This window comes from Crocodylus porosus, unplaced genomic scaffold (assembly GCF_001723895.1).
Source record: "Crocodylus porosus isolate Cpor-Errol unplaced genomic scaffold, CroPor_comp1, whole genome shotgun sequence".
Lineage (NCBI taxonomy): Eukaryota > Metazoa > Chordata > Crocodylia > Crocodylidae > Crocodylus > Crocodylus porosus.
The window spans coordinates 177,139,504-177,162,959 of record NW_017728886.1 but is presented as its reverse complement, the minus strand read 5'-3'; the positions used below and the strand labels follow the sequence as shown (position 1 = coordinate 177,162,959).

Sequence of the window (23,456 nt, the reverse complement as noted above, 5' to 3'; positions counted from 1 at the left end):
TGGAGGAAGAAATGTCATAGCACACAGACCAGCAGCTTCAGGTGGGTGAAGAAGTCCTGGGATCAGGGATGGGGAAGGAAAGGAAACAATGGGCATGTCTACATGTGCATTCAAACATGTCTAAATTTAATGTGCAGTAGCTTAATACTTATTAAGCAGGTTTATACATGCACGCATTGAAGCACAATTAACTCTGTGTGTGGACAGACTTGAGGCTAAACTTAGCCTCAAGTCAGTTCACACACAGTGTTAATGCACTTTAATGTGTCTACACATTCTTTAATGCACTTTAATGTGCTATATATCTCTATCTGGGTGCCACACTTTAATAAGGATGTGGAAAAACTCAAGAGGGTCCAGAGAAGAGCCACTTGTATGATCAGGGACTTGCAAGACAAGCCATTAGAAAAGAGGGTGAGGGACTTGGGCCTCTTCAGCCTACATAAGAGAAAGCTGAGACGGGACTTACTGCTACATCAGGGGAGTACGTCAAGAACTCGGTGAACACCTGTTCACCAGGGCACCCCTCGGAAGACCAGGAGCAATGGTACAAGCTCTTGGAAAGCCACTTCAGGCTCAATTCCAGGAAAAACTCTTTCACAGTCAAGGTGTCCAGACTGTAGAATAAACTCCCTCCAGTGGTGATGCAGTCACCTACCCTGGAAATCTTCAAAAGGAGACTGGACAGTCACCTCGCTGAGGTCACTTGACCCTGGTTGTCTTTTCCTGCCTAGTGTAGGGGGATTGGACCCAATGATCTACAAGGTCCCTTCCAGCCCCTATCTATCTATCTATCTATCTATCTATCTGGTTTTAATCACAGAAAAATGTGGATTTGGGGGGAGGGCGGGTGGATTAAATCAGAAAATTTTGAATTTTTTTAATCAGAGAAAATGAGGTTCTATGAATATCAGACAGTGAATCAAGTGTGTAGGTTGAGGAAATAAAACAACAGAAACAAAAAGAAATCTTCAAAACACTAAAGCAATTCAACATTCCAGTGAATACTATAGATAATTTAGTATATTTTAAATTTTACCTTCCTTTTCAGTAGTACTGAGTCACAGGGTCTTTCATTTAACTAATGGAATAATGTTACAGTGTCTTGGCTAACCAACTAATCTCTATAAAATGACATAAGGCAAATTCTAAGAGGATAGTGAGCACACTTTGACCTTACAGCACACAATGATAAAGTGACTTGGAATCAAGAAATGGAAGAAATTCATGATGCAAAGAACAGATACATAAGCATGTATTGTAAGAGATTTTAAGGGATTATTTTAGAGGGCAGAGAAAAAGTGCAGATGAATGAAAGGGGATTACAGAAACACTAGGTATATCACAGTAGCCTGTGTCCCTGAAAGTCCCAAATTCTGGTCTGTAAGATGTTTAGCCCTTCAACTAATGCATTATTTGGTGCCTTGAATGAAAGCTGGGAATTGAATCCCTATGAATTTTGAGCTGCTTTTAATTTAGATTAAAATATTCTACCTTTAACTCACTTCCAATTTTTAAATTACTAAAAAAAGAAAAGGCATGACAGATGCCTTGCAGGATGAGGTTCTGGTTATTTCTCTTACTCTTACAGGTGTGCTTCTGCTGCTGACTGCAGACATTACATAAATGAAATGAACATGTTTTCCTTTCTCTCATCCAGTGTTAAAGTTTACCTGCAGCTCAACTGCGAGTCTTCTGCACTATCAGCTGTGAGAAACTAGATATCCATCATTAAACATCTGCTATGTTTTAATCAAGAGGTGGCTTCTGTTCTGTGATCAACTTGTTGTATATAGGCTCTGATCCTGAATTCACATACACAGCAGAAAGCAGTTGGCTTAGCAGTTGTATGATATGTTGTAGATGTGCTCAAGGGTGACTATTACACCAAATTTCTCTATGGCAGACAAGACCCCCTAAGAGACAATAAAGCTGTTCTTTAAGCAGCAGGCTAAGACAATCTGCCTTCTAATTCACTGCAGGAACGCTCAGATATGTAAATGGGCAGATTCTGTGCTCCAACAAATTCTTAGCAAGAGCTGAGCAAAAACTGAAGGGTTTAGCCAACAGGGGTGTGCAAAGCTTTGGTCACCAATTCAATTTGGAGAAGATTCAGCACTGATTCAAAGATTCAGTGGCCAAATCATCAAATCCAAATCAAATTGGGAGACCCATTACAAGATCTGAATCGATTCGAAGCATCTGACTCGATTCGGAAAAGATTCAGAAAAGATTTGGAGATTTGGAAGGCAAGCTTGCAGCAAACAGAAACTGAGAAGAGGGAGGGGGACGAGGGGGAAGATATTGACATCTGTAGCTGGCCAGTGACTTTGATCTTTCCCCGAGTTCCCTTCCAATCACAGTGCTTTGTGGGAGGGATGTCGAAACAACATATAAGGCTGTGTGTGAAGTGATCTAGATATAAGCTCCTAGATACAAAAGCTCATGGACTCAATATAGACATTGGGTTTATGACACACTATAACCTGCCTGACATCTGACTCCCCAGGTACCTCTCCACTTTTATCTGCTACATCCCCCTCCTCCCACCCACCCAATCTGTCTCTTACCCCCTGATGCCTCAATTAGCATTTTTAATCACTGCCTTTCTTGCCTACAGCTCAGCCTCTGGCTTCTTTACTATTCATTCCATCCAGGAAGTGCATACACTAACTGCAGAGGCTTCCTCAGCCTGATGAAAGGTTTTTAAACCCGAAAGCTTGCCGAGATATATTTCTCTAACTATTCAGTTCGTCTAATAAAAGATATCAGATCTACTCAAAGAACCTTGCCTGCTTGTTCCTTAGACCAACATGTTTTTCTTTCAATAGTTTGAGGTGCAGTTTCACAGAAGCCCCTGCACCTATCTCCTTGAAATCTGGCAGGATTCATGCTTTCAAAAAGGGCTACCATCCCTGCTGCTTGCATCCAATTCTGCAAAAAAATGACAAAATTATAGATATTTTAGTGATTCCTCCTTATAGTCCATGGCCAAATCACTGAACTACACCGAATCAGTGCCAAATCTTTCAAATCTGATTTGGCTGAATTTGGGACAGTGGTCCGAATCATCTAATTGAATCACTGCCCCTGAATCGGCTGATCTGAATCGAGATTGAATACTGGCCGCTTTGCACAGGCCTATTAGCCAACACACAGTAAGGTGATTTCTTAACCTGAAACTGGTGTGAAAAAATTAAACCATTTACAAATGTGGCACCTTTGTTTTGATACTTGTTGACCATGGACATAAAATCTTGGACATTCATATTTCTCTTGGTCTATCAGGCCTTCCAAATCTTTTTAAATGTTATTCCTGGTGTTATTTTTGTTACACTTCGAAGTAGTAAAAAATTAACTTGGAAGTAGTAAGAACTCCTATAATCCTAGAGTTAAAAGGGTGGTCATCTTGCCTTTCCCTTCTCCCACCCCAGACTCACTGCAGCGTTTGCTGATTCTTAAAAAAAATTAAAATTAAAATTGTGACCAGCTGGGGCAGGAGGGCAAGGAAAGTAGAATTAATTTAAATAGACTTGGAGACTCTCCTCCCCTCATCTTTTTATGTCTTCTTCAATTGATCCTTTCAAGTCCTCAAGCAAAATGGGCAGGCTTTTAAGATGTTAACTGTAGGCACTTTAAAATCACTCAATAATGTTTGTGGTATGTTATTCCTTTCAGCAGAAGATTCCTCATTGTGATTTTATTATAATAGTTTAAGGTATTTCTTAGAAAAGTGATACTTTTCAATTTCTGGTTGTGTAGCAGACCTCTTCCACCTAGAGGACAGGCAGGATTGCTCTCCCTAGTGAGCAGCCTTGTGGTATGGGCAAGTGTAGAGGTTGTGGCTATGGTCTTGTCCAGGGTTCAAATTACACTACGACTCTTGTTGCAGGGGCCTGTGGCAGTGGCAGCCCTAAGCTGGATGTAGCTGCCACCGCCACCACCTACATTGCTTAGAAAGGTTCAGGATGGGCCAGGGGGCTCTCATCTCTTATGGGGTGGGGATCAGCCCCCCACCAGCTTGCCCATAATTCAAACCCTGGTGCTGTCTCTTCCACCTCCTTTTCAGAAGATTTGTTCTCCAAAAATAGCAAGAGACAAACAGCTCCACTTTATAGGCTGCTATTGTGCTTTGATCTTTTCTGGACCATGTGGGAGGATCTTTTCAAGTTGCCATTCTCTTCCCCACTTTCTGTACACAAAGGCCCCTCTAAACATGCAGGTAAAATGCAATGGGATCTAATGCATGATCCACACAATCATACCTCCTGCCATGCCACACATGCATGGCAGAAGGCATGACTGTGGGAACATGCATTAGATCCCATCACACCTTCTTGGTCATGCAGGGGGAGCCTGACCCCAGGCTCCCTCTGGATGGGCAAGGAGATCACAGCTGGCACATTGTCTCTGCTTCAGGGGTGCATGAAACCCCCAAGGCTGGGAGACTGGACCTGGGGCTGGGAGATTGCAGTTGTATCCTGTGGCTGCCAGGACCCAGCTGGGTGCTAGCACTGGGAGGCACGTGGCAGGGACCCAACAGCTGCAGGAGTCTCGGTCATGGCAGTTGCAGGGTGCTGCCAGGGCCTGGAGATGGCAGCTGTTGGGGCTCAGCATCCCCTCAACTACAAGAGTCCCAGCCATATCTGGGCATGGTGCACCCCTGTGGCTGGGAGCCCTGTCAACAGATGGCACTCCCAGCTGCAGGGGATACCCTGCTACAGGTGCAAACTAAAGCTTGATAGCAACCAGCCATATAGTTAGTACACATTTTCAAGCTCTAACTTTATAGCTGGTTGGAGCTTTTTATGGTGTGATAAGTACTTTGCCCATGTAGCTGGTTTCAAGGTAATTGTGCAATTAAACAGTTAATTGTGTGATACCTGTAATGCATAGAGGGGGCTAATGAGAAAGAATGAGAAAGAACGATCCTTGCAGCACTGATTTAATTCTAATTTTAGACCCTGGTTCCATGCTGTATTTTGTTCAGAGTCTGTGCAAGAGGCTCTGAGTCAGAGGGTCAGGTAGAGTAGAATCAGTCTTATTAAAAGCTAGCTTCAATAAAAGAATGAAGTTCCTAGAAGATAAGCCTATATTTAGATGCCTGGTTCTTGGAGTGGAGCACAGAACCCTGGGTTAAGCATGCAGGCTCCATATAAAACATGTAGGGAGAGTAAAATGCCCCAGACTAGGATCTGACACGCATGGAATTCTTAATATGCTCATTTTGATATTGCCTGCAGGAAACATTGAAGAGAGAAGTCCAATATGCAATCCTGTTCCTCTTTAGGACTTAGCTGCCTGTTTTGGGGGTGCAGATAGGCACCTCCATCTACTTGAGATCCACAGCTGAGAACACTTTCCTGAAGTAGTCTAGTGGTTAGTTCAGGGGTGTCAAACTCATCCAGCCCTGAGGCCAGATGAGCGGGGTGGGGCAAGTGTATGGGCCAGACCAGGCCCATGAATCCCCTTCCCACTCCCCCAGCATTCTGGATCTGGTACTTGCTGTAGCTGGTCAGAGACTTGCACTGTGTGCAACACAGATCCCAGAGAGGCTGGAATTGGAGCTGTGTACAGCACAGCTCAGCTGGGGGTGTGAAGCAGGGATCCCAGACTGGCCCTTGCAGGCACCATGCTGCACGTGGTGCTGGCTGTAGCCAGACTGTGCCACACAGAACATTGACGCTTGAGTCTGCTATGGCATGGCCAATATGGGATCTGCATTACACATGTCCAGCCCATTCCAGCAGCTTTGGGATCTGTGCCACATGTATCTGCCTTTGTGGCATAGTTCTGGAGTGGCTAGGGTGGGTGTCCTGGGCCCTGTCTGTGGGCTGTTTGGCATGCTCTATGCCCCATGTGGTTTGCTCAGATCCTGGGGCATCACCGGGGACTAGATGGTGGGGTTTCACAGGCTGGATCTGACCTACAGGCCATATATTTGACACCTGTGGGTTAGATGATTTGCTTAGGAAGTGGGAGACCAAGGTTCAATTCCCTCCTTTGCCTGAGGGGTTTAAACCCCTCATCTCACTCCCTAGTAAAATGCCCTGTCATTGTATTTTATTCAATGACTGCTTAATATAAAATGCACGCACAGTTCTTGGAGCAAGGACTGGAATCTAGGACTTTCTGCCTCTGGTGAGTGCTCAATGTCTACACTGTGGCTGTGTTATAACCCAGCTGCGACAGGCCCAAGTATGTCCTGGCTTGATCAGGTAGATGTGCTCTGAGCCCAACTATTGCATTAAGCGTTTAGCTGTATTCTGACTGAGCCTAGGTGTTAATTAGCCCTGTCGTGATAGAGGTACTTCCGATTATGGACATAAGGAGATCATTAGATGCCTGGGAAATACGGCACACTTACAGAGTTTAGCTACTTTCAATAATTCATGACTGCTTACTACGGTTTCAGGATTGCAATTTTGGACTCAGACATCTGGGTCCTACTAAATTCTAAGTCCCATTCAGATGCATAAGTCTTTTATTGGATCTATCCTTAAGACTTCTTTCATATTACTGACTTTTTTCACTTTACCTATTAAAAGCCTACTATTTAAAAAAGAAAAAGAAAATAAATGTTTAAATAAATCATCTAGCATTATTAAAAACTATCATGTCAAACAATTTTACATATACAGGCCTGTCCCGGGGCAAGGGGAGGACATGGAACCTGAAGGGTTAAGGAGGGACTCTGGGGGACAATACACCCCAGGGAAAATGAAAAGAAAGGGAGAACGAGCAAAAACACCCTACCTGCTGCAGGAACCGTGGCAGGACTGAAAGCGGCAGCGGGATCCGCGTGGCTCGTTAGCTGCAGTTTTTTTCAAGTGAAAGCAGCTGGGGAGAAGGGGGAGGAGAACCAACATGGAAGTATAAGAAGGGGAGACAGCAAGATGAAAGAGGAGGAGAGGTGGAGGAAGAGCAAAGAGAGAGGATCTCCTGGACCCACCAAGGAGGAGGAGGAGGAACCGGGAAACACTGCCTACAGGGCAGGAAAATGTCTGGAGCTGTTGCCATGTAAAGATGCTGCTGCTGGACTGAGGAGGACAAAGGTGTCCACGCTGCATATTACCCTAGAGCCGTGAAGAGTGCCTACAGGAGGGACCTCGTCGACAGAGACTGGGGCCAGTGAGTCGTTCAGAAAAGAGGTAGACAATCAAGGGGCCAGTTAAGACCCTCACGTCCTGGATGGAGGACCCAGGAGAGCCCGTCGAGGGAAGGTTTCTTTTCTGAGGGACGTCGAGGGTGGACACGCGTTGGGTACACTAAGGGTAGGGGATAGGTAGCACCAAAGCGGGTAGCCGGTGAAGGGAGAGCACGCTATTACTAGATGCCCCAGGATAGTAATCAGGGTATTATTGAGAGGTGGTAGACGTTTTTTGGTTCCAGCCTCTTTTCCTTTTTGTTAATTGTTATTGGCCTGGGATGCCTGGATAAAAGTAAGGCAGAGGGCTACCAAGCGCTCAGGTGCTAGAGGGCCTAGTTTCTACTTACCGTTCTACCCAGAGTCAAACCAGGGCCGGGCGGTGAGGGACTGGATGATCGAGGCCCAGGGGGTGCAAGGCCAAAGCATATGATCATGACTAATTAGTTGGGAATGTATTGTGCTAAAACAATACACTGTAACGTAATTTGGCTGTGCAGGGTTGAAAATGAAAATCTTTGTCAATAGTTTAATAATGCACTTTACTTGTAGAGACCTTATCATTTGTATTTTATAAGAATGAGTAGCATACTTCAAACAAAGATAATTATTATTTTTTCCTCCTAATGCGTTTTGTATTTTACTTGACTTTAATAGCGTTAAGCCTAAAGAGACAGAGTTTTTAGAAACAAAGAGTTTTATAATTATCACTGATGAATATTTTAAAGTAGTAACTTACTATTCTTGAAAGATGAGGGAGGGAGGGAATTCAAATTCATAATAGTCCTACTAATGCAAATGAAAAGCCATGTTTAAATTACAAGCTTTTCAGGCAAGGACCTGCGTTATGATAAATCCTGTAAAATTCTAACCACTTTATTTATACATAAATCTTCCTCCTGCTTTCCTGCCATGGCTTGATGGTATAAGAAAGTTGGGAGGTTTCTCTGGAGTTGGAATGTCCCTCCATCCTTAACTGTCTCCCCTGCCCAGATCAAAGTCCAGAGTAACCAGCTGAAGCTGCCCCACCATTCCCTTTAAAGGGGAAAGTCTGTGAATACCAGCTCTCTCTTCTGGGTTCCCTTGGGTCGTGCCAGGGTACTTCCTCCCAGGTTGACCCTGTTTCCGTGGGCAATGCAAGTTTAAAGTAAAAGAAGACTGAAACTCAAAATAGCCTGGCATCTGGTGTAGTGCCACCCAGGGACTAGGACTCATGTGTCTGAAGTTGAGTTTTGTGAGCCTACTCCTGTGGTGGGTGCCACCAATCACACTCTTGGCTTCTGCTGCTGGTGTTTGGGGTTGAGGTGCTCCTTGCTCTCCCTTGTGCTGGCTCATGCATGCTCCCCCAGCATCCTGTCTGGGCACTGCTGGGCCTGCAGGGATGCTCAATGTAGCCCATGCTGCTCAGGGTCCTGCGCTGCTTTCTAGGGCTTGCTAGTGCCCTGGATGCCTTTTTATGATATCACAAGCAATGCGACCTTCCACACTCAGGGAGAGCATGCTTTAAAGCATGCTGGAAATGCCACATGTGTCTCAGCTTCTTGGGCTAGGGTCACTGTGGAGAAGGTAAGCGGCTCTTCTGTCTGTACCAGGCTTTGCTTCCCCATCAGGTGGGGTTTTTTCGAGGGAGAGGGGGGCCCTCCCTGCTCCTGGGATCTCTGGAAGCCCCGTTGCCAAGCGTGGTGACATACAGGATGGAGAGCAACTTTTTCAACTTCTCCTACCTCTGTGCCAAAACCAAAATTATTTGGCCTTGATGGTGGAACTTCAGTATGCCAACCATTGTGCTGTCACTGCTGGTACTATAATTTAAAGATTTCTTTTAGTTTTTATTAAGGATACTGCTTGAAATGGAAAAGGCTGATTGGAGGAATTTCAGGGCTGGATTCACTTTCATTCTCTTGTTGCTTGACACCTCTTCAGTGATGTATATCATCCATTAAACCATATTAACTGGTCAAGGAAGTTGGGTTCACACCTACTTTGCCTCTATAGAACACTACACATCACTTGAGGGGCACCAATCAATCTGGATGTAGTGCTGGATGACAACCGCTGCATACATGTGTTTCTAAGTTGCCCAAGTGCCTGAATACTGGTTCCAGTTATCAGTAGTGTTTCTGTTGGCATAGAATAATAGAAAAGTAGGCCTGGAAGGGACCTCAGGGGTCATCTAGTTCAATCATTCCTATCCAAACCATTCTCTACAAATCCATTGGTTAAATTATGAACAAATTGTTACTGTTACATTTTGCTGAAATCATTGGGATTTTTTAAGGCAGTAATACTAACACACAGTGACAGTAACTAGGATTAAACTGAATGATTCAGTTTCATAGATTTCATAGACATTAGGGCTGGAAGGGGACCTCGGGAGATCATCGAGTCCAGCCCCCTGCCCAAAGGGCAGGAAGTCAGCTGGGGTCAATGGTTAAGAGAAAGCTAATGGAGATATTGGATTTAGTTTAGGAACTTATTTGTTGGTTTATTTTTTGAGGAGCTACATATTGAAGACAGGCTGAGAGCCATGGGGCTCTTTAGCCTGGAAATGCACAGGCTCAGGGGTGATCTGATAAGTTTATCGGGGTGACCACCAGTATCTGGGGGAATGTTTGTTCACCAAAACACCCCAAGGGATGACAAGGTCGAATGGTTATAAACTACTGCCAGACTGTTTCAGGCTGGACATAAGGAAGAATTTCTTTACTGTCCGAGCCTCCAAGTTCTGAAACAGCCTGACATTGGAGGTGGTTCAAGCACCTACACTGAACACCTTCAAGAGTAAATTGGATGCTTATGTTGCTGGGATCCTATGACCCCAGCTGACTTCCTGCCCTTTGGGCCGGGGGCTGGACTCGATGATCTTCTGAGGTCCCTTCCAGCCCTAATGTCTATGAAATCTATGAAATCTACGAAATTTACACTGTTGATAATGGTACGTGTAACTTCCCTTCAAGGATGATTCTTAGAAAACTAGGTCTTAAAAATGAATACACATACCATTACTGCTTTTAAAAGGTATAGGGGGGTTCATCTGCCGTACGCTGGAGTTCTAGCTTGTGAACGTGGTGTTAGATCAATAATCCAGGGGGAGTCAGAGATAAAAAAGGCTGTTTGAAAGTTGCTTTCAACTGGACACAGAAAGAAATTATCTTTAATGATTTCTCTCCTATTTTTTTAGATCTGTACTGCAAATTACCCTCGTCAAGTAAGAAACTTGTAATTGTATCTTCCCTATAAATGTGGTATTTCAATAGATGCTATATCAAAGCACTGCTGAATGATGGATACGTGATATGTTGATAGATAGTTACATGCTCTAATTATTTTGAAGCATAAGGAGCTATAGAAGAGACACCAGGAGAACATATTTTGTCTGCATTTATGCTGTCTGAGCAATTATACCTCAAGACTGATTCAAAATGATGTTTCTAAAGAGTATTTTATTTAAAAGGAGATGCTTGGTAATGAGAAATGGAGATGCCTGGGCAAGAGACCAGGAGGTAATCGTTTCATTATCAGGCATCTCTGCTAAGTTTCTTATAATGCCAAGCAGGGAAGATCCTGGTGGTGTGCACTGGCATGGATGCACCCCCTTTCAGTCAATGCAACCATGAGAACAGAAGACAGGGATTTTTTTAAATTCCCTAAATTGGGTATGAATCTCCCCTCTCTTCTGTTTCATGTTCGGTGGAACCTCCTCTCCCCTTCCCTTTTCCTTCCCCCTCCCCTCACAATGCTGTTGCTGTCTCCACCTGCTCTGTAGGGTGAGGAGAGGCTCCAGAGCTGCTCCTGTCTATTCCATGCATAGTGGGAGTTAGGTTTAGCAGCAGTGTTGGACAGGTTTCCATTCTGTGCGTGTTTCCTTTGGGTGTTGTTCCTTGGTTTTTCTTGCCCCTTTAGCTTGATGTCCTCCTATTTCCTGATCTGGGTAAAGGACTCTGGCCTGATGATTGTCTTTTCTGGCTCACCTAAAATTTATAATTATAATTCTCTTTTAAAGCCATTTTTTCAAAGTAATGGCATTTATAAAGAACTTCATCCTTTCATTTTTTTATTTTGACCAATCTTCCATGTTTTACAAACTACATTTAACAATTCTTCAAATAAGTGAAAATAATTGGAATAGAATCAGAATAATCCAACAATCAGATTAGAAACCCATTTTCCATCATGCATATTAGACACATATCTGTACTTACAGAGTGCATGGTGATCACATTTCATTTTCTTTACTAGTGTCTGCTTCCTTTATTGTTGGGATTCTTCAAGAAAAATGCTGACAAATCCCATAACCTATTGAAGTATCTTTGGCCTTCTTTCTCTGATCTTGATAAGTACGTCCAAATCCAGCTGACCAGCTACACATTTATTCATTGCAAATTTATTCTGGAGGTCCATTATGGAAGCTGAATGTGCCAAAAAAGCAAGATTCCTGAAGTATTTCTGCCCATTCAGGTGGTCTCTCTCTTTTCTTTGGCCTACCTTTTTTGTGTGCCTTGAACAGCTTGGACAGATGGCTGGCTCTGAGCTGCATATTAAGAACTAGTACCAAGTTTCGGTGACTTGTCCTATTTTCTTCATTTTTATGAAAGCTTGACCAATCAAGTTAGCTGCTGGAACTCCGGCCGTTCATCTTTGGGCTACAAATTTGATGTAAACCAAACAAATTTCCATGATAGGAATTGTTTCTTTTAAAAATAGTAGGTTATTGGATCTGAGAGAACTAAACCTTGTCCTTTACGGCCTCTATAGATTGCAAGCTGGAAAACTGTTGTTAATATGCTGTTTTATCTAAGTTCTCTGATTAGCCCAAGGACTTCCTCCACAGTCTGTAATTCTGTGAATTCCCTCTCCAGCTGTTATTTTAACTCATTAATTTGTTGTTGCTGTTAGGGTGTCCCAAGGTGGCCAAAACATCTTGGAGAACATTTGGGTCCATGGTAAACATGTTGCCAGTCACCTCAAAGATCTTTTTTACTAATTCTAGATTAGGAAATTTGAAGTTAAGTTTCAACCTTACCCAGGAAGTTTGTTATTGCTTCCCCAATAGTGATTTTCTCTCTGGTTGCAAACAACTTTCTGGAAATCTCTTGAGATTGCTTTGATCCTTCTTTAAAATCTCCAGCTACTCGTATCTTTTTTTTGCAGTCTCCATCTTTTGTGCTATTTCTTTTTAAAATTCCACTTGGCCATCTATGAGTTTGGCAAGTGCCTCCATTATTTGTTCCATCATGATATTTGTCTATAAACTATCCCACTCCTCACAACAAGGTTGCCCACCTTTGACTTGAGCAGTTAACATTTTGGGGCTTTAATGCATGTTTTTCATTAGGAGAAGAAACAGATGATATGCTAGGTGTCTTAAATGTAGTTTTGCTTATTTAAAAAAAATGTATACAAAATCTATCTAGTACAAAAGAAGTGCATTTTAGCAGACCTTTGATTGATGACAGCCACCACCTACCTCTAGCAAAACAATATTCGAGAGCAACATGATATTGCAGTTAAAAATTAAAAGATACATTTATACTAAATCCCTGTTTTCAACTATATATAACTTTGTCTAAAAACACCTTAGAATCCAAATGTCTTCTAGTATGGATGATCTTCAAATGACATTTTTTACATTAAACCCAACTGGTCAGTGTCTTCTGAAATTAGCTAAAGGGGGAAAGAGAGAGAGAGAGAGAGAGAAGACCAAGTCAAACAAAATGTAGTCACATGTGCCTGTGTGTATCGCTTCACAGTGAACATAAGAACAAAAGAGCCATACTAGGTTATATCAATGGTCCATTTTGCCCAGTATTCTGTCTTCAATACTGGCAAATAGTAGATGCTTTAAAGGGAGAGCATATGAACTGGGCAAGTCTAATGTGACACCTCTCCTGGTATCAATCATCGTTAGTTGAAATATTAGTGGATGTTATCTGATTAAAAATGTGCAGGTTAGAAAAAAAAATGTAATCTATATTTAAAGTTATTTTTCCTATTTATTTTACTGGGAGAATGTTATGATTCTTTTTGACCTGAGAGTACTGAGATAAAAAATTATTAATTTAAACTCATCTGCCATGCAAATATCTTTGATGCAGATTAGTTCACTAGAATTAAATTTAGTTTAGCATCTTTTAGAAATTAATCAGGTGCTTAAAGCCCACTCACTTTTAGACTGGATTACTAAATTTTCTTTAAAAAATGTCATGCAAGAGATCATGATAACAAATGATATTTCTTGAACACTGATCTGGCAAAGCCTTATGCACTTGACTAATTTTTTGCAGTTTGAATGGTCTTCTGAAGCCAATTAGATTATTAGATTTATACATAAAATTAAATAAGTGCATAAATCTAAGCAGGATTGGGGTCTTCCTTGGTGGCTGTAACATCAAATTTTATTCTTATCAACATTATGCACTCCACCGTAGGCGTAATTTTATAGACCTTATTTTAAATCAGAATGCACTACTTCCAATTTGACCTGGTGCAACAGAACATCTTCTTAAATGTACTCCGTAATTCTGGACTTCGGAATGCATAGACCATAGGATCAATGACAGCATTGCACAAGATGAGTGTGCCATTCACTTGAAAAATTGACATGTAACAAGCACAGTAAGGATTGTGTGGGCAAAACTGCATAAGAAGGATGTGAAGAACAAAGGGTGCCCAACAGAAAAGAAAAACACCAAGGAAAATAGTTAATGTAATGGCCCCTTTCGTGTTTGTTCTCTGGTGGACTGTACTAGTAGGCAGTGAAGCAATTTTTTTGGCATGTGATCGTGCAAGCAGAAACATGTGGATATAGAGGCATAATATAAAAATTAACATCAAAGGGAACAGGATAGTGAAAGAAATTACTACAGCTGTTTCATGGGAGAAAATGGCAATGGCAATGCCACTTCCAGCACAAAAGGTCCAGATTGCTGCCAGGATGATTAATGCACGCTTCAGTGTCATGATGTTATGGTATCGCAATGCGTAGAAGATAGTTATGTATCTGTCAGCTGCAATAGTTAGCAAGCTGAAAATTGACCCCAGTAAAGAAAGAATGAACATGGAATCTATTACATCATCCATCTTGGTCTCAAAGTCTCCACGAGGCTTCAAATACCCCATTTTGCATAAAATGATCAAGATATTTTCCAGAGTTTTGTACAGACTACCCAGCATATCTGAAACTGCTAAGCTGCAGATAAAAAAGTACATGGGCAAGTGGAGATTCTTATTCCTGATCACAGCTATAAGGACAAGTAGGTTTTCCAGTATTCCAACAGCAGCAATTGTGAAAAAGACTTCTTCTGGTACCACAACCTGCGTACAGTCTGTTTTGTTCAAGGAGAAAGCACTGATATTTTCAGATGATGGAATGCTTGTCTGCCCTAAAAGTCTTATTATTTCAGAAGCTCTGTCAGTCCTCATTTCTTCTACTTGTGGAAAAAGATATGTTATTAGTACTCAGGCTTGACTTCCCTGTGATATTCACTTGTCAATAAGATAATCTCTTTTGTGATGAAGACTTTTTGGTTTTGTCTTGAACAATTGTAAGATTTAACCAAAATGTACTGAACCACCTACAATAAAAGGTACAGAAAAGTAAGTGACAAAAAATGCATGTGTGTGTCAAAATTAGATATCTGAATTATAACTTGTTCATTCCATCACATTCAATTGGTATTTGTCATTACTAGGAGTAGGTAAACTGATTGGATAAAATAAGAACTCTCCCAGTCTCCAGCCCAAACCTCAAAGGGAAACAAAAGACAAATTCCTTTTCCTAAGTTCACAGAAGTTACGTAAGTGTATTTCCCTTTTGCCAACAGGCCTCCTTTTTCAAAGCTAATCTTTGAGTTTCTGAGTGTCTGGCAATCTTAACAGGCCAGGATGTTTGCTTTCAATAATTCTGCCACTTTCCATAAGATTAACATTCCTATTAAAAACAAATTAGACAAATGCCAATAGAAAACATTGTGGAGTACAACAACATATTTACAATTGTACTTCTGATACTGAAACTAAATATCCCTTATTTAGTTGTACAAAATATGAATATTAGTAAATGTTTATGTTTTTCAGAGCCATATTAAAGGTTAACAGGCAACTATTTTTTCAAATAAATCATTTTTTTTATTTGACTAATATATCTTTAATTTAGATTCAGATCCAAAGGAAAACCTTGAACATACAACTTAGAAAAGAATCATAGAATCAAAGAACCAGAAGGGACCTGTATGATCAGGTCAGGTCCCCTGCCATGGGCAGGAAGTATTGGGCTCAGATAAACTTGGCAAGGTGCCTGTCCAGCCTAGTCTTGAACAGCTGAGGCCTCACCAATGCTGAAAAGAGAGCGAGGAGAACCTCCCTGGATCTATTAACCACGCAGTGGCTGATGCACACCAGACTTTTTTTATTGGCCCTTTTGACAGCTCCATCACACTGTTGGGTCATATTCCTCTTCCAGTTGATCGTGACCCCCAGGTCTCTTTCAGAAGTTTGCCAGCCAGTAGGCTACCACCCATTGTATATTTGTGGTGAGGGTTCTTCCTACCCAGGTGAAGGACCTGACACTTTTCCTTGTTAAATCTCATCTGATTTTGTGCTGCCCATAAGTTCAGTCTATCAAGGTCCTCCTGGATCTTTTCCCTATCCTCTGGTGTGCCTGCATTTTGCCACAGCTTGGTATCATCTGCAAACTTAATCAATGTGCTTTCTACCCCTTCATCCAAATTGATAATGAAAATATTAAATAGCATGGGTCCGAGCACTGATCCCTGGGGGACCCCACTGGAGACTGCCTTCCAGGATGAGGCCATCCCATCAATTACTACTCTGGCCTCTGAGCCAGTTGTCCACCCACCTCACTGTACACTGGTCCAGTACTCTCCAGTTTGTTAGAGAATCCCATGGGAGACAGAGTCAAAAGCTTTACTGAAGTCTAAGTAAATGATGAAGTATTTCTTTCAACATATAGATGACGTTTTTTCATTATGACTATGGTTCAACTCTCAGGAGAGTTAATAGAAATCTTTCCAGAGGTAAAGTTTATTCTGCTGTTTGTGAAGCTATAAACGGATAGAATGCTTAATTTGTCTTGGGTATAATCTTGAGACAGTAGGACTCTGGTCTTTTGGTAATTCTGAAGCCCCCAATTATGAAAAACATGCATTGCTTTTTTCTCAATGTCCTTTCCTGTGAATGGTTAAAACTACCAGGAGAATGAGACTGTATGTTTAATACAGTGTTCAGTCAGTTGATAATTTTATACTGCCTAACTTTAGAAAACCTGGATGTTTTGTTTAGAGTGAAGGTGGTTAAATGCTGCAATGCACTTTATTGTTTCAGTGAGGGCAGCGCAAAAGCCTTATTGACGCTATGGGTGAACAAACAAAGCTACCTTTAACTGATGAGTGTCAGGAATGGGTGCATCTGATTGGCACTTGAAAATAGTGCAGCCTCAATTTAGACAGCTGTGTCCACTATTTTGATTACAGTTCAGTAGTATTCAGTCAGTGAGTTCTCTGCTGAGATTACCAGCAGGATCCCATTCATTTTCATGTTTTTGAAGAATCTTGGAACATCAGGTACTGGACTAACCTCATCAATTTGCTTCATTTTAGGTTTAAAGGAAAGAAGAATGACCATGTTTATTTGGCAGCAAAAACTAATGTGGAATTAATGCCTTACATTATACTGCACAGATTTACATTCCTGGTTATTTCCTAATGGCAGGCTGGTCTAACTGAACATGTTCTATACAAACAGGCCATGGGACTTTGGTGGGTTAAGGATGGAACTAGTACTGAGAATGAGAGATTCAGCTTTGTCTATAAATTGAATGGGATTTTTCCAGAGACTCTTTTGGAGCTACTGACACAGATAAGCTTTATGATTTATAAAGCTAGCATTCTATTTTAGAATAATTTTATTTTGCTATGTGATTCATTTAATAAAAATAGATAAAATCACATTTCAGTGGGATTTAAGCAGTGGGTAAAATGCACTTATTAAATCTTGTTCTTTTAAATCTTTTTTTAGTTCAAGGATTTTTCCTTATACTCAATTGCTATCACTGTACCTATTTTCCCTGAGCTCATAATAAAGTCAAAGTGGATAGCGGTAGATACTCATTGTAAGAGACTTGGAGGATAACGTATGTCAGTAATACAAGCTTGCATCAATGAAAATGTATTAAGCCTAGGCTATTTGTACAGAGTACAATGTAATGCCATATAGAAAGAGTGAAATTAGTTCGAGTCCCAGAAGCAGTATAATCATGTTGATGCCTGGGCTAATTAAGCCTGCTTTCATAGCTGCATAAATCCAGCCAGGCAAAGAGTACAGCTCACATAATTCTAGTGCTTCTGGTACCAAAGCTATCTAGGTCAGAGCTAACTTCAGTATTGGTATACAGCATTGCATTATTAGGTATAGAGATACCCTTAGTATCCAGAGCATTAATGAGGAGAATAGGTCAATTACTGTAAATTGGATTATGTATTTCTCTTGCTGAATATATGATTTAGAAACTTTGCAGAATTCTTTTCTTATTAAACAATGTTTTTTTCCAGACATGACAGCAATGCAGCACCTTTAAAATCACATCTACCAGTGGCACTCTCAAACACGCTTTCTCTAGTATAGCTATATCAGTATGGTGCTGCTAGAGGCCTAGTTGGATCTGGTACTCAGGAAGACTAATTAAACTTAGGGTATGTCTACATAATACAATGTAGGACCATATAGAAATAAGATGCTAGGTCTAAGCAAGCTACTGGCCTAGAGTGGCATGTTAATTTGACTACAGGGCTTCCAGTTTAGGAGGTGGTAGTGTTTGAGGGCTGCACTGCCTGGTGAGTTAAGCTTACAGTGTAGACATGCCCTAAAGAATATTTACACTGCCATAACTTTGCACATCTCAGCCCCAGGGCTTGAGCCTATGATGTGCCAAGAAGTCTCAAATTCAGCTGGCCTTAGTAGGAATAGGGGCTTTCAGCACTTCAGAGGATGCAGCCCTTAAACATGATGAAGGGCCTTCTTCCTACAGAACTGGCCTCTGTTGTCAACCTACATATCATTTTCTGTGCATTATATTGCACCAGAAATCCTTGGAAGCACTTGGAAGTCCCAGAAGCTCCTGAATTTTTATTGAATTGATCTTTAGTTCATTGCACCAAAAAAATATGCCCCTTTAAATTGATCTGATCTTCTTTTCATGTATCTCAGGGTAAAAGGTAAGTTCAGCTCTGATCTATAATGATGACAAATCCCTGGCAGATTTTTAGTCAGTGAATATTTCTTAAAATGTATATCAGTTCTTTGCTTTTCTATCCGTGTGAATTTTATATTAAACCCTTGTATTCCTGGCTAGTGAAAGAGCATGATTATAATTAATTTCTAAATAACTGGCTATAAAGCAGTCAGGGTATTGATTACTATCTTCTTCACTTAGACTTCAATACACTCACCACTAATGCAGAGATGATGGATTTACATTAGGCTAAGAGACTTTGTTTATTCCCCATTATCATAATTAATTTAGAAAAAATACTGTTTCATAGGATTGAAAAATAAAGTGTTAAATTTTAGAGATACAGCAGTTTCCCTGATATTCAGAATACCACCAAGCTTTCTCTTTGATCCAGAAATCATTTTTCCTATCAAAGATTTTGTTAATAGAAGAGATTACTCATCTCAGCCTTTCAGTCCTGAAGCTACTCACCTTTAAATCAATAGCAAAAACTCCCACTGATTTTGATGGTGGCAGGACAAGGACCTCCATCCTCAAATCTCACTAGAATTTCACTTTATTTTCCATTTCTAACAATAGCTGGTAGTGGAATAATAACTCCAGTTGGAAGGGGCTTGGCAAGCTGTGTTTGACTGGTTCTGTGTAGTGCTGCTTCATGCACAGTTCAGACTTTTCAAGGTGACAGCAGAGTTTCTATGTTCAAGATGCCTTACTGTGGAGAGGAAAAATAAAAACTTTCATCTTCTTTGTTATAGTTGTTACTTTTAGTAATAAAAATGTATTCTCCAGAAATGATAACTTGTTACATTTCTCCTCCTTTTCAGTTGTCTAGATTTACAATAACATTTGATTATGAAACAAGCCAGTTAAAAACAGCTAATATGGAACTTCCTTATTTGTTTTGACAATATGAAACAAACCCTTGAGAACTTAGTTAATGGGAAGCATACTTTGAAGGCAAGTAGTAAGAATAGTAGGGGTGTGCAAAATGGGTTGTATTCAATTCAGATTTGGCCTGAATCGGGGACAGTGATTTGATTAGTTGATTTGGATCACTGTCCCCAATTTGATTTGGCCAAATCTGAATTTGAAGATTCGATGCTGACCAGATCTGATCCATGGGCCAGAGGTTGAGCACTATAGGGCTAGAAGATAAAAAAGATGACCACCCTCAGCCAATGTACTTTTGCTGAACAACTGGCCTGCTGTGGACAGAAATATACTGACAAAGACAGGATCTGCAGTTTGACTTATAGGCCATTTATAGACATTACGTTTTTCTAGGTTTAATCCAGGCTACAGCTGGCATTGTATACACATGGACATCTGTAGTCCAAATTAAAATTGGCTCCAGTTTGAATTAACTCATTCTTATTGAATGAGGATGAAAGTGAATGTAGACTAGGGCAGTCCAAATTAGGCAGTTTAAATTGTATTAATTAACATGTATATATAGCATTGCTTTTAGGAAAAACAGTTCTTGGGAACTCAGATAAGCATTGGAAATATCAATCTCCTCAAGGGAAACTCTATTGGGTTTTTGCAACACAATACAGGCTATCAGGCACAAAGTAACACCTTCACAAAGTCAAATGTGGGTACACCTACAGGTGCATTTAAGTGCAACTAAATTTAAGGCGCATTAAGCTAATGGACATTAAGTGATTTTTGGCAGGTGTCTACACATGCAGAAACTTGGCACTGGCAGCCATTTGGGAAATGCTGATCCCTGGTCAGCTTCTTCCCTGGCCAGGAGGCACATGCCCAGCACTGGGGCAGCACACAGCATCTCCCTCCTTGTCCAACTTTCCTCCCCATGCCAGAGCTGCTCCTGCCCCTGCCAGAGAGACCCAGTGCTCTGCTGCTCCAGCCCAGCCCCTGCCAGTGATGACCAGCACCCTACACTCCTGCTGGCCATGGTGCTGGTTCTCCTGGTCCCAGCAGGCACTCCCCTGCCCAGGCCCCAGGACATCCACACACCCACCAGCAGGGACCAGGGCACTAGCTACAGGAGGCCTTGCCCAACTCCCTCCTCCTGCATTCCATGCTGCAGCCCACTTGCCCCACCACCCACACCCCACTTACCCTCTGCTCATCCTCAGCACCACTCTCAGGACATGCACACTGGTGAAACAAAAAACGTTATTGCTTTCACAACATCCCCATCCCTCTCCACTCCCCAAACAGAACCCCATCATCCCACAAGCAACAGAGCCCCTCCACTACCCTCCCCCCAGCAACAATAAAAAACTGCTTACAAGTAGCAAATTATATACAAGGTGAAAACTATATACAAGAGGAAATATATTTGCACAATTTTGGGTCTTCAAGCCAGAGTGGGGGGCTGTGGTAGGCCCAGGGCAGGAGCCCAGCACCCCAGTCCCTGCACTAAAGGGCAGACCCGGCACTAAAGTTAGTGCCTGGTTGTGTTTTCACATGTATTAATGTGCATTAACTAATCATGCCTAAATTTGATACCTGCAGTTGCAGGTGTCAAATTTAGGCACGATTAGCCTAAGTTAATATGCATTAAGGGTGCACATGTGTAGAAACATGCCCGTAATGCACATTAACTTAGGCTAATGCACATTAACGCGTCTCATGTAAATGCACTCAGTATGAGTAATCTGTCTAAGCTCCTATCCCTGCCCACGCCCATGGGATACTGGTCTGTGAAAAAGGGGAAACCCCCCTTCATTATCTATTAGCCCTTAATTCAAATTGATAATTTGATTCAAACTGTGTGATGCAAGTCAGTTAACATGGTTTAGAAAATGGTGAACATATCTACAAACAGTGTTTAGGGAGGTGTTACTACAGCACCAGAAAACGCCATCTGTCAGCATACACTGCATTTGCACTAGGGACTCTGTTTACTTTCTGGCTCTGAGCAGAGGGTTTTCAATACTGACCTGCCCATGTTCACTGACAGATGTAAAGCCTTGTCTACTCTGTGGTTCAGGACTGTACTGGCCCACCAGGCACATGGAAATGGTGGTGAAAAGTAGAAGGCTGATTCTCTTATGACTGGTACTTTGTGTAAGCAGTTGCAGCTGTATGAAGTATGTAAAGGTGGAATTCATTGCTGCTCCTGTGCCTTTTTCATTTAGGGGTTATTGGAAACTTTTATAGCTCCCCAATACAGGCTAAGTTAGCCTGAGAGCCACCCTAATGTGCTCATACCCCCTTTGTGGGACTGACCAGTGTCTGACCCAGAGCACAGGCAATCAACTTCCAGCTGAGTGATTAAGTTCCCCAGGGAGAGTTGTCGTAAGGCTGAATCCTTGATAAAGAGCTTCAGCATGTATGCAAAACATCTTTAGCTGCACAGGTTACAGTCATTAAACTCTTTAAAAATCCTCCAGCATCAGCGTTTGCAGTACCACATAGATTCTGTTTTTGATAATCTGACATTTACTGAGCCTGGCCAAATTGCCTTTAAGTGGCACAAGAAACAACTGAAGAATTCCCACTGATGATTACCTTTGCGGGAGCACAGTTCTTGTGAACATCTTTTCTAGCTAGCTGTTATTGAAGGAAGGAATGCAAATGTACTGTTTCTACAATTCAGGAACCATGCGGAATATTATTAAAATCAAATTATTGCTTGCTGTTGTATTTTTTCTGACACTGTAAGCAAAAAGCTTGTAGGAGGAATTACAATATTATTGATTATGACACATAACCTTTTCTGATCCAAGTGATTAATCCAAATCCCAAGCCCTTTTTTCCTTCATTAGGAGGACACACTGACTGACAAATTTAGAAATTTTCTTTCTGAGCTGATGTTTCTATGAAGGGGTCAGGTACTCCTTGGATGCAATCCTGAATATTTACAAAAAACAAACATGAAATCTTGGTTCCCTAAACACATGATGAATCAAACAACAGAAGACTATTTCTTTTGCTTACAGGTCCAAGCTGCAACCAAATCAATCCCCTGCCCCTGAATTTGTCATCAGACTCATTAAATAGCTCTGTGGACTGCATAAATTAGCTACTGTTTAGGCTTTCATGCAGTTTAATTCTGGAGTAGAGGTTTTACATTATTTCAGCTGCCATTAGACACAGGGGCACTTAATTTTTCCTTCATTTAACTTGAATAGAAGATGGACAGCATTGCCAATAGCTTCAGGGAACTGTACAGTTTCTTCTAGAAGATGCAAAGTCATAGCTATCTGGGGCAGTTTCCCTTCATATGATGCTATAAAGGCTACACTAGAACAGTGCACAGAGCTCTCGACATTTCAGTGAAAATGACAGTAATCAAGGGAGCTCAACAGAAGTGATCAAGGAAAGGTTAAATAATTTCACCACACATAGGTATGAATCATAGAAAATTAGGGTTGGAAGGGACATCAGGAGGTCATCTAGTCCAACCCCCTGCTCAAAGCAGGACCACCCCCAACTAGATCATCCCAACCAAAGCTTTGTCTAGCTGGGTCTTAAAAACCTCCAAGGATAGAGGTTCTGCAACCTCTCTGGGTAACCTGTTCCAGCGTATTCCTACCCTCCTAGTGAGAAAATTCTTCCTAATAGCTAACCTAAAATATCCCTGCTGCAACTTAAGACTGTTGCCTTCTTAGTCTTCTCTTCTCTAGACTAAACAATCCTAGTTCCATAGATCTCATAGATTTCATAGACATTTGGGCTGGAAGGGACCCCGAAGGATCATCGAGTACAGCCCCCTGCCCCAGGGGCAGGAAGTCAGCAGGGATCATAGGATCCCAGCAAGATAAGCATCCAAATGTGTTTTAAGGCATTCAAAGTGGGTGCTTGAACGACCTCAGGTGGCTGTCTATTCCAAACCTTGGGGGCTTGGACAGTGAAGAAGTTCTTTCTTATGTCCAGCCTAGTCACAGTGGAGTTTGTGACCATTCAATCTTGTCATCCCTTGGGGCGCTCTGGTGAACAAACGTTCCCCCAGATCCTGATGAGCAACCCCGATAAGCTGATAGGTGGCCACCAGATCACCCCTGAGCCTGCGTTTTTCCAGGCTGAAGAGTCCCATGGCTCTCAGCCTCTCATCATAAGGTCTGTTTTCCTGACCTCTGATCATAC

General features: G+C 41.7%; 1 protein-coding gene across 1 annotated transcript in view; it reads right to left on the bottom strand.

Annotated features, from left to right (window-relative positions):
* Positions 1-12,282: 12,282 nt before the first annotated feature.
* Positions 12,283-23,456, bottom strand: part of MC2R (melanocortin 2 receptor) — a 23,319-nt gene continuing 12,145 nt past the window's right edge. The window contains exon 2 of the mRNA XM_019545409.1: positions 12,283-14,721. Within this exon, the coding sequence (XP_019400954.1) occupies positions 13,613-14,569 (957 nt within the window). The 5' untranslated portion in view covers positions 14,570-14,721 and the 3' untranslated portion in view covers positions 12,283-13,612. The remainder of the gene's footprint in view (positions 14,722-23,456) is intronic.